The 12,240-nt window shown below is 48.5% G+C and overlaps 1 protein-coding gene across 1 annotated transcript in view; it reads right to left on the bottom strand.

The window, feature by feature from the left end:
* Positions 1–12,240, bottom strand: part of THSD7B (thrombospondin type 1 domain containing 7B) — a 578,528-nt gene that overhangs the window by 385,106 nt on the left and 181,182 nt on the right. Inside the window, exons 5-6 of the mRNA XM_054972840.1 lie at positions 6,187–6,342; positions 4,287–4,484 (exon numbers count right to left, since the gene is read on the bottom strand). Of these exons, the coding sequence (XP_054828815.1) occupies positions 4,287–4,484; positions 6,187–6,342 (354 nt within the window). The remainder of the gene's footprint in view (positions 1–4,286; positions 4,485–6,186; positions 6,343–12,240) is intronic.

The raw sequence follows: 12,240 nt of genomic DNA, 5'->3' as shown, positions 1-12,240 counted from the left end.
GCCGGTGAACGAAGCTCAGGTATTTCCTGTGCTCCTCCCGTATTCCCACGTGAAAATATGCGTCCTTCAAATCAAGGACCGCAAACCAATCCCCATGTTTCAGCAAGGCGATGACAGCCGCCAATGTAACCATCTTGAACTTGGTCACCTTGAGGAAGGCATTAAGGCCCCTCAGATCTAAAATGGGACGTAAGCCCCCATCCTTCTTGGGGACCAGGAAGAACCTAGAGAAGAACCCCCTTACAGAGTCCTCATAGGGCAATTCTTCCACAGCACCCTTGGCCAAGAGCGACACAATCTCCACATCCAGCTCGGCCATAGTATTATTGACAGCTGTCAGGGGTGAACTGCACCTAGGCAGCTCAACGAACTCCAGCCCGTATCCCATTTCTACAATTGTTAAGACCCATGAGTCAGATGTTATTGACTCCCACTCAGAAAGGAGTGGACTCAGTCTGTCCGAGAAATTCGGGGATACGGCTGGCGTGACCCGTCAGTACTGCCTCCCGGCGCCCTGCTGATCTCTCTGCTGGGCCGGCGGCTGCGACGGGCGAGGCTTGAAGGGCCTACGTCTCCTCTGCTGCTGCGCAGGAGGGTAGGGCCGGTGCTGGTAGGCAGGATGCTGGTGGTAGCCCGGCCGCTGCTGCTGGTACCTGCCCTGGAAGTGGTAAGGGCCGGACCGGGGAGCGTACCGTGGCCTGGAGGTGGGCTTGTCCGCAGGAGCCAGCCCCAAGGACCGCGCCGTCTGCCTGTCTTCTTTTTTCTTTTTCAGGGTCTCGTCGGTAGCTTTAGAAAACAGCGAGTCCCCCTCAAAAGGCATGCCCTCCACCCTGGACCGCACCTCCTGGGAAAGGGCAGTAGATCGCAACCAGGAGTGGCGCCGGAGAACCACCGCTGAAGCCATTCCTCTAGCAGCAGTATCGGCAGCGTGGCTCCCTGCATTCATTTGCTGCTTGGACAGCCTGACAGCCTCCGTCTGCAGCAGGGATACCACAGCCTTCTGCTCAGGTGGGAGGTCTCGAGTATAGGATGCCAACTTCTCCCACAGGTAGAGCTGGTAGCCAGCCATAATGGTTTGATAGTTGGCGATCCTCAGGCCCAACGAAGCCACAGTGTACTGGTGCCTGCCAAGAGCGTCAAGCTTCCTACTCTCTTTATCGGCCGGCACAGAGGAATGACCCGACCGCCGGGGGTTGAACTCCTCCGTGACGAGAGAGGAAGGTGGAGGGTGCTTTACCAACGCCTGCCAGGTGCCCTGCTTAATCTTATAAAGCTGCTCGATCCGTTTAGATGTCGGCGGCTGGTCACAGGGCACCTTCCACACCCGCTCCACTATCTCCTCTATACCCTCAAGCATGGGGAAGCCAATAGACGCCGGATTATCCCCGTAGATCCGCTTGAGGAGCTTGTCCTTGGTCTGGGGAACTGCCGAAGAGATGTCCATCTCGAGGGCCTGAGCCATCCTTGCCATCTGGTCGGAGTAGATGCGGAGGTCCTCGTACGGTGAACCCGTAGCTGGCACCAGATCGTCAGCCGGCGATGGCTCGGACCAGGACTCTGATTGGTAGTCGCCGAGGCTCTCCACTTCCCCCTCATCGGAACCGAGCTGGGATTCCTCAACCTGGACTGGAGGGGGAACCCACGCTGGCCTTGATGTCGAAGGCCTCGGTTCCGACATGGAGAAACCGGCAGGTGCCCCTTCCCAGTGGCAATGGTACGGTGAGGGAAGGTAGGAGGCCTGTCGATGTCGGGACGCAGTGGACCGGGCGGATCGGACACTGTCCCCGGACCGACGCCGCTCACGACCGGCAGCAGGTGAAGATGGCCGGGCAGGAGATGGATGGCTGCGAAGAGGCGACGGGCTCGGTTCCGACCTCGGCGACCGACGGGCAGGCGATGGTCGGCTCCGACGGGACCGCGGGCTCGGCTCCGGCCCAGACGAGAACTCTGCCTGCACCGTCTCAAAGGCCATCGGATCCGGCACCAGTACGGAGACTTCCTCCGGTTCAGGAGAGCCCAGATGAGGGGAAGGAGTATGAGGAAGCACGATGACTTCCTCTGGAGGAGCGGGACGCGGCGACCGATGATGCTTGGTCTTTTTCTTCTTCTTGGCCGGTTCCGAAGAAGACCTCGGAACCGACGCGCTCCTCGCCTTGGAAGGGGACCTCTGCTTCGACCTCTTCGCCTTGATCGGGATCGAACCGGTCGTCGGTTCCGACCGGGGACTCGGTACCAGGATCCTCGGTTCCGAAGCTGGTCTCGGATCCGACCTGGTGGATGACGCGCTCCGGGGCGGCCGCGCCGAACCCTGTGCTGGAGAGGCCGCTCTCGACACCGAGGCGCTCGGGGGACGCGGTTTCGACCCCGACCTCGCGGAAGCCACTGAGCCAGCTCTCGATTGCCGTCCGGCAGAGGGGCTAGGGCCGGCCTTGGGCGGAGGTAACGGAGTGCCCTCAGACATGACCGTCTGCCACAGCGAGGAGTTCAGTCGGGCCTTGCGATCCTGCCGGGCCTTGTTGGTGAAACCCTGGCAGATCCTACAGGCCGACACATTGTGGGTCTCCCCCAAACAAAATAGGCACAGTTCATGGCCATCGGTTTTGGCCATTTTGGTGTGGCACTGAAGGCAGTGCTTAAAGAGAGCCGTGGAGGCCATCTTAAGGGGCACGCGAGAGAAAGGTCAAAACAGTCCGAGTCGTATTACCGAGTCCACGTCAAAGTCCAAAGCGAGATCCGAAGAATAGTTGAGGTCAGAAGTCCGAAGTCAAAAAGCCAAGATCAATCAGTCAGAAGAAAGGCACGAAGCACAAAGCACAGAGCACAAGCTCATGTTCTCTCCAAGCGGCGGCAAGAAGAGAACTGAGGGAAGGGGCCGTTGGTCGCTGGAGGAGCACGTGACCGTCTGGGCGGGAAAACGGTCGCTGAGGCGAGCGACAAACGGCCCCTTCGGAGCCATAGAAGCTCTAGAAAATTCTCCGGCGGCTGGCCTGCGCCTGCGCAGTCCCCATGTGTGGAGGCACAGAAGAACGAAGATGAACAAATGTATCCATACTGTCAGCCCTGGAACACAGTTTAGAGTCCTCCTTGCCGTATAAGATTTTCACTTTCAAACATGTGACTATCACATATAATGACATTATATTATTAAAGTTCACTCTATGTTCAAAATCCATATTCACAGCAAGTCAGTAAGGGTTCAAGGAAAATCCATTTAAATAGTTGGACGAAATATTAGGTAAATGAAAAGGTCGGGGAAAAAACCCAATCCAAAATGAGCAAAATACCAAAATGAACAAAATACCAAAGTTAAAAGAATTTTGTTGATTTTGGTTTGTTTTCTCAACGTTTTTAGTTACCTAATCCATTTACAGTTGGATCCTCCTTCCATTTTCCTCTTGGAATGAAAGTGTGACATGGTACAGAGGACCCAAGACCAGGGCAACCTGGAGCCCCTCTCAGTTCCTCCTTGGTCTTTTCCACCCAGTGCTCCCCTCCAAACTACCCCAGTGCCACTTCCACCAGTAGGCATGGGTTGCCTGGTCAAATCCTTCTCTTGGCTATCCTGTCTGTGGCCTTGTCAAGATATAAGGGAGGGAGAGAAGTGAAGCCACCTCTCTTTATCTGCAGATCTGTCCCTTGGCTCCCCCGTGCATCTGGGTAGCTTTGTTACCACTGCTCCACTAGCCACAAGCCCTGGCTTCCTTGTTGCTGCCCTCCTGCCACATCTCTGGGTTTCACTGCCTTGTGCTGCTGCTTGTGTGCATCCTGCCCTTCTGCTTTCCTGTTTGCAGTCATGCCGACCTTTTCCTCTCACCTTGGCTTTGTGGCAGTCTCTCCGAATGCACCAACAGTGTGGATGGTTTCTGCCCCCCAAACTCTGCCCCCTTCCTTAGGCTGCCAGCTCCCTTTTGAGCTACATGTCCTGCCCAATGCACCCTGCCCTCCCACCAGTGTCCTGATGTCATCTCTGGCCTGGCTGTGTTTACATCCAGCCAGGCCGTTGGAGGCTCAGCAATGCTGTTTGGGTCCCACAGGATTGCTGTGGAGGGTCTCTCTGATACAGAAACATTACCAGTAATGACTGATAAGAATAATTAGTATTCTACGTTTAAGATCACAGATTGCTTAAGACAAAATCAAAATGCACAATAAAGAAATCTGGGGGTAATTTTATCCCGTTTCAAAACTTGAGAGACTTTCAATTTCAACAAGAGTTATTATAAAATACTTTTGAGTATTTGTGTAAAGTGAAGTTAAATGAAATGCTCATCATTTATACTACGTACCTAAGTAGTTCTTGCATACAGTGAGCAACACACGAGTTCCTGGACCACACATTCCATTATATGGTAAACATACTCCTTCCAAAATTATCCACTGGTAACATACTGGATTTTCACATGGAATAGATTCTATCAAGTGTGGACAGCCAGCAGAATTACCCATTGATTCCACAACAACACGTCTTTCCCTCATCTTGAAACCTAGGAAAGGGGAAAAAACGATGATCAAGTTTTACCCCCAAAACAGATTAATAAAATACAGTACACATTTTGCAAATTACATTTGCAAAATACATTGTGAATTTCTATTGTTTTAAGGGATCTTCCATTAGAAGGAATCCTTTTTTCAATGGAAGATTCCTCACTTAGCAAAAGGTAGTCATTGCCCCCAACCCATTCCATCCCAAGGCTGAAAAAAGCTATTTTATAAATTAACCGATTTGTCAGAGCTAGAAAATCACGTCATTTCATTTATTTATTTAATAAGTTTCTTACTTTCGACCCCATCTCCTTCCCCAGGGAAGACAAAAAGCGGCTTAAATTGTTCTCCTGCTTCCACTCCACCCTCACAACAACCCTGTGAGGTAGCTTCATCTGAGAGTGTGGGACTGGCAAAAGGTCAACTAGCAAGCTTCCTTGTCCTGTGCTCAGTGAAGAGTCATCTGATGAAGAGCTGCCTGCAGTTCCTCCCCGAACTGACCAAGCTGCAGCTGACCTTGAGTCTTATGAAGAGCAATTACTGGCTAATTAACTACTACATTTTATGGCTGCTCCACCATCCTTGCTGTTGTCCAAACTCTGAAACTTTGACCCTTGGATTGGACCTGACTTGTGGCTTCTCTGGAACTTTGACACTTGAACTGGACCTGACTCTTAGCTTCTCTGGAACGCTCACCCTTAGACTGGACTCTGTTTATTCTTTGCTTCCTGGTCATGACTGGCCTCTGCACTCTGGCCCCTGACCCCTAGGGGATACGCCACTACACTTCCATGTCAGAGTGGGGATTCAGTTTGGTGTAGTGGTTAAGAGCATGAGGCTCTAATCTGGAGAACCGAGTTTGATTCTCCACTGCTCCACTTGAAGCCAGCTGAGTGACCTTGGGTCAGTCACAGCTTCTAGGAGCTCTTTCAGTCCCACCCACCTCACAGGGTATTTTGTTGTGGGGATAATAATAACATACTTTATAAACCACTCTGAGTGGGCATTATGTGGTCCTGAAGTATATAAATTTAATGTTATTAGTATTATCATTCATATCTAAGACTCCCAGACCCTAGTCCAACATTCTAACTACTACAACACTCTGGTTAGAGTGTGTGCTATTTTCTAAGATAGTGATCTCCAACATGGTGCCCATTGATGTGTTTCTTGATACCACTTGTTCTTTCTCCAAAGCATAACCTCATTAAAGCAAATAGCTAATCCTGCCTTTCATTCACCTCACTGGAGCAGGAGATGCTTCAGGAAAGCCCAGAAGGCATCATCGTTGTGTCTCAGGGACCACCCATTTGGAAACAGCTACCTCTATGATAGTAAGACACTTGGCTTGGAACATTCTAGTATTTTGTGGAACCATATAATATTTTAGATTGAAACCTGCCCCATGGCAGCCATTTTGTGTTTGTTCTCATGACATTCATTTTCTTTTAGTGCCCACTAAGTTTTCTAAAAATTCCCAATATGCCCACAAGTTCAACAAGTTTGGAGGAATCCTGGTCTAGAATCTTGATATTTGTCCTTGTGATGGTGGAACTGACAGAATGTCCTGGCTTATTTTTAAAAACCCAAGAACAACTTATGAGATTATTATGTTTTGAGCTGGTGTGGTAAATTGCTAACTCAACACAAAAAAGCAAGCAAACAAACCAACAAAAAAGTTTTAGGAATTAATGCAGCGTGCACCTTTTTTTCCTTGTATGTCTTGGCAGTTTTCATGGATACAAGGGCCCCATGCCAACCAGGAAGAAACCATACACTCAGAAGGACATGGAATATTGCAAAGTTGAGAAGATGGAGGAGCAGGAGCAAGACAAAGCTTGTTTTCAACAGGTCTAGTCACTTAAGGAGGGAGAAAACAGAGAAAAATGCAGATGATATCTTGAAAGAATACAAAGTCATAGTAGGTACTATTGGTTTATTCTCCCAGCAGCAATTAAAAACATTTCATAACTAGGGTTGCCAGTCTCCAGGTAGTGGCTGGAGAGCTCCCGGAATTACAACTGGTCTCCAGGCCACAGAGAACAGTTCACCTGGAGAAAATAGCTACTTTGGGGGGTGGACTCTATGGAATGATGCCATGCCAAGGTCGTTTCCCTCCCCAAATCCCACTTTCTCCAGGTTTCTCCCCCCAGATCTCCAGGTATTTTCCAACTTGGAGCTGGCAACCCTATTCATAACACTTGTTATGGCTGGAGTGAGTACTATCAGGAACAGAATATGCCATTATATGAAAAACAGCTATTAAATTTTTTTTAAAAAAAAAACCTCTACTCAGTAAACTCTAAAACTAAAAGCCTAGAAAGACTGGAAACTTATTTTACTTCAAATAATCACATTGCAATTAACTCTTATTAACAATGGCCACCTGTTGGAAGCAGCTGCTTCTATGAACTGGAACCCCATTTATCATCATCTGCAGGTGGAGCTTTGCTTCCACTATGGCTGTTTTCTTTACAAACTAACTAAGAGCTGAGAAAAAAACAGACAACCTGATAAGCATTACAGTCACTTGTTAGTTGTTGTAGCTAAGAACTGCCACCCTCCCAACACTGCACTGCCATTCTGAGGACAACTACAGTCCCTTTTGGTAGACAAAGAGATATTTGATTTTTATTTCTCGTTAGATCTTGTCTTTGGGGGGATCTGATGTTACGTAGACTGAATGAAAATTTTTAAACCTAGAGCAAAAGAGTACACATGAAAACAATAATAGAACCTTTGACCTGCAGGTATGCTTGGGCCTCAACAACTGTGCCATAGGTATCAAAATGAGCAAGCTATTTCCCACATAAGTGCCCATATGGTTCACAGGCCAAATAGATACAAATGTTAGAGATCCATGACTGAATCAGCTTTGGGAAGCTGAATTCAAATCAGAATTGCAGCATTGGGGAAGATTCCTTCTCCCAATTGCTACTCTAGGAAAGATTGCTTTCCTAGAGTAAACTGTGACCCCATTGCTACTGTTTAAGTTGTTATTTTGCCCTGACAGGGAAGGCATGTAAGTATCTCTACAGGAGACAATAACAGATGGAATGTAAAACAAAACAGAAAGTTTATTTGCTCCAGAACCACAATCCTGAGCTAATCTGGCCACATCCTACAACTGCTGCTATTAAAAAAAATTGGGAGGGAAAGGGAGTTCCTATCACAGATTTTCAGTATGTTGTTGGGCCTCAAGTTATGCATTTTACTGGAAATATTCATCCTTGGCAAAAAAACGCAAAAAGACACTGGAGGGGCATATACAATTCTGAATTTTGATGACACACATTAAGGCCTGAATAAAACTTGTATCTATAATTCATATCAAAACAGCCTTCCCCAGCAAAAATACAGAGCCGATTCATAAACATGTGACAATATAAATGGTGCAACTGCAGCGGGTTTTCAGTACTGCTAATAGACATTCCCCCCCCCCCCCCCCGGTAAATAACAGACAATTTTAATTGATGCTTTATCCCTTATTATAGAGATTCACGTTATATATTAGGTTATGTTAAGATGGGTAAGATCTGTAATGTTTGGACTTTAAATGTCCATGTGCTAGTAATTCCAATAAACATTAACATACAGGCCTTTCTCATTCACGTGATGTACTCTGAAACACAGGACTGACAAGAAACAACCAGCGTTTTTAAATGCATGGACCAAGCTCATAAACTTCTTCCTGAGGCATTTGCAGGATATAACTCCATAATCAAATGGTAATTACTCAAATTTAATTCGAAACTAATGAAAAGTTTGACTTAGATGAAAAGACTGCTTTCTGATTTTTTTTTCTAGAAACAATATTGCCTTTGACATATTCATTTAGGGACTACACTATGTTGGCAGAAATCCAATTCACCTTCCTTCTAAAGTAAATAGACCTTTTCTACAGGTTCTTAAAGTCAAACGGTAGAAAGAGCAAGATAAATATTAGCCCATTTTAACCATCAAGCTATTCCGTTTCAAAGAGCTTCATGCATTTCTTAATATGCCCTTCAGCATTAGGCATTGCAAAATAATTTATCATTCTGGTAATTCACTGGCAAACAAGCAAGGAAATCAGGCTGACTGCATTTTGTCATCACAAACGGATTCAGTTTCAACTATAAGAATGTGATATTAGCCACATACGTTGCTTGTTTTGACACTGTTTTGCAGTGCCTGCTGGCAGCAATCCATTTATTATTGGAATACCCCAGCAACATAACATCATAAATAGTATTAATTCTTTGAATAAGAAAACTAGGTGGTCATTTATCTGTGGAAATATTTCAGAATTGAAATCAGAATGATTTCCTTACCAAGGCAGATGATAAATTAAGATTAGAAAATACCATGTCGATTTTTGCAGTTCTATGTGAATGCTTACTAAGCATTGCTTAGTAACAAAAGGGTAGAATTCAGCAGTATGTAAACACCAGACAGCCATTAAAGAAAAATAAGTGAACTGCCATTCTGAGCCAGTAAGCTTTGACTATTTATATCTTCAAACTCTGATACTGATGAAGGCAACAACATTAACCAAATGCAGGTCACATGCAAATTGATAGTTTCAGTTGCATAGCTATGTCGGTCTGCGGTAGAAGAGCAACATCTGGGTTCAACAACACTTTAAAGACCAGCTAGATTTCCAAGGTATGAGCTTTTGAGAGTCAACGCTCCCTTCGTCAAATACAAGGAGTGGGAAAAGGAAGGATTCTTAATAATCCAGGAAGACGGTGGAAAGGGTATTGCAAATTAGAGTGTCAGGAAGCTGGCTATAATACATGTTGTAAGTAACTTGATAGTGCAGGAGTGAGAAGTAAAACAGTGTTTCTTACCAGTAACTGTTGTTCGTCGAGTATCTTCTGTGCAGACACACATTGGGACTGCGCATGCGCAGGCCGGCCGCGGAAAGATTTGACTAGCTATAGAATCGTGAAGAGGGGGACGCCCGCCGGTTCCGCGCGTGCGCGGTTCCGTTCCCGCCAAAACCGGCATACTTAAGGCGAGCGTCCCCCACATTCCCTCAGTTCCCCTGAGCCGCCGGAGGCCAAATAGTACGAAACAGCACTCACAGCGGGGCAGGAGGGAGGGAATGTGTGTCTGCACAGAAGATACTCGACGAACAACAGTTACTGGTAAGAAACACTGTTTTTCGTCGTCGTCCTTCTGTGCAGCCCCACATTGGGAGTATAGCGAGCTACTCACCAATGGGGGCGGGTGTGAGTGTCACTGAAACAACGAGTGCAGGACAGCAGTCCCAACTGCCGAGTCACGTCTCGCATTCACGTCCACAGAGTAGTGTTTGATGAACGTCGACGGAGACGACCAGGTGGCAGCTTGACAGACGTCCCGAAGCGGAACTCCTCGCAGGAATGCAGCAGAAGCAGCCTGTGCCCGGGTAGAGTGGGCGATCACGGATAAAGGGCACCGCACACCAGCTTTAGCATAACAAAGCTTAACGGCAGACACCAACCAGCGGGAAATGGACTGTGGGGAAGCAGGCAGACCCTTACGGGGTCCAGAATAGCAAATGAACAATGCAGGGGACTTCCTACAAGTTGCTGTTGCATGCAAATAAAACAATAAAGCACGTTTCAAACCGAGAGTGTGCAAGGCTCGTTCCCCTGGGGAAGAAGGGTTGGGAAAAAATGTAGGGAGGATAACCTTCTGTTGCAGATGAAACTTGGTTACCACCTTCGGGAGGAACTCCAGACTAGGATGCAGGACAACCTTATCAGGGAAGAACTGAAGAAAAGGGGGATCAGCCCGAAAGGCAGAGATCTCCCCAACCCTTCTGGAGGAGGTAATAGCCACCAGAAACACCACCTTTAATGTCACCAATGCCAGAGGGCAGGTAGCCAGTGGTTCAAAGGGCGGAAGCATTAACTGTGCCAGAACCAAAGGTAAACTCCACTGTGGAACCGAGGGTACCCTGGGAGGGAAGGTTTTGAAAAGCCCTTTGAGAAACTGTTTGGACAAGTGATGGCTGAACACGGTTCTCCCATCAATCCGCTCATGAAAAGCGGAGATCGAAGCCAGGTGGACCTTAATACTGCTCACAGCCAGACCACGTGAGTGCAGATCCACCAGGTAATCAAAAATTAAAGGTAGGGGGCATACAAAAGGGGAAGCCCCTTTGGGAGCCAACCACTTGGAAAAACGGGACCACTTGCGCTGGTAAGACAGCCTAGTGGAGAGCTTTCGTGAGTTTAAAAGGATCCGCAAGACCTCAGCAGAGAAGGTCACTCTGGAGCCAGCAGGAGCCAGGCCGTCAACTTCAGAACCCCCACATTGTGGTGCCACACACCGTCCCGCAGCAAGAGGTCCGGGGCGGTTGGGAAGGGTAGGCAACATCCCTTCGAAAGGGAGAGCAGGAGGGGAAACCATTCCTGGCGAGGCCAATATGGAGCCACCAGGATGCAGTGGGTGCGATAAGCTCGAATCCTGCAAAGAACCTTGTGCAGGAGCGGGGTTGGAGGGAAGGCATAAAAGAAGCCTGGGGACCAGGGTATCTGGAAGGCATCTCCCAGGGATCGAGGATCCACCCCAGCCCTGGTGCAAAACTGCGGGGCCTGTCTGTTGGAAGCCGTAGCAAAGAGGTCTACCTCCGGAAACCCCCACTGGCGGAAAACTGGAAGGAGATATTTGGGCTGAAGGGACCACTCGTGCTGCGGGAGAAACACCCTGCTGAGGGTGTCTGCGGACACGTTCAGCTCCCCCGCGATGTGAATCGCTCTGGGGTAGACATTGTTGTGGGCCGCCCAAGACCATAGTCGTGCGGCTTCCTTGCAGAGCCTGAGTGAAACCGTTCCCCCTTGCTTGTTCACGTAGTAGCAGGCCGTCGTGTTGTCGGACAGGACCTGGACCCGCTTGTTCCGGAGCACATCTGTGAAGGAAGCAAGGGAGTACCGGATTGCACGGAGTTCTAACACATTGATGTGCAAGGAGGCCTCAGAGGGCGACCAGACATCTTGCACTGTCAAAGAACCACAGCGGCCACCCCAGCCGAGATTGGAGGCATCAGTGGAGACAGTAACGTCAGCCACGAAAGTGCCAAATGGAGAGCCCCGGGATAAATTCTCAGGGAGGGACCACCAGACCAGGGAGCGCAGCACACCCCTTGGAATGGAGAACTTCCGGTGAGGGGACATCAGAAGAGGGTTAAAACGTCGAAGGAACCAGGTTTGCAGGGGCCGCATATGGAGGCGTGCCAGAAGCACTACACTCGTAGTGGAGGCCATAAGCCCAAGGAGTGTCTGAATAAGTAAGGCCGTCTGGTAGCGATGAGACAGGAAATAACGCACCAGAGAAACCAGGCGGTTTAAACGGTCCAAAGGTAGGAACGCCCTCCCTAAAGAGGAATTCAGAACTACCCCAATAAACCGTATCGTTGGCGTAGGCAAAAATATGGACTTTCCAAAATTAATGAGAAGGCCCAAGCTATTAAGCAGGGAAGTGACAAGGGAGAGCTGATCCCTGAGCCCAAGGGCAGATGGCCCAACCAGGAGCCAATCATCTAAGTAGGGGTAGATGACACATCCTTGAGAGCGTAAAAAGCCCACCACCACAGCCATACATTTGGTAAATACTCGGGGGGCGGAAGCCAACCCGAAAGGCAAAACAGTGTATTCATAGGCCACTGACCCACAGAAGAATCTGAGGTATCTCCTACAATCCTCACGTATAGAGATGTGAAAGTAGGCGTCTTTCAGGTCAATAATGGCCATCCAGACTCCAGTGTCCAACAGCTCTATAACCTTG

Source organism: Eublepharis macularius, chromosome 2, assembly GCF_028583425.1.
Source record: "Eublepharis macularius isolate TG4126 chromosome 2, MPM_Emac_v1.0, whole genome shotgun sequence".
Taxonomy (NCBI): domain Eukaryota; kingdom Metazoa; phylum Chordata; class Lepidosauria; order Squamata; family Eublepharidae; genus Eublepharis; species Eublepharis macularius.
Note: the sequence above shows the minus strand (reverse complement) of the source record. Positions and strands in the feature narration are given on the sequence as shown.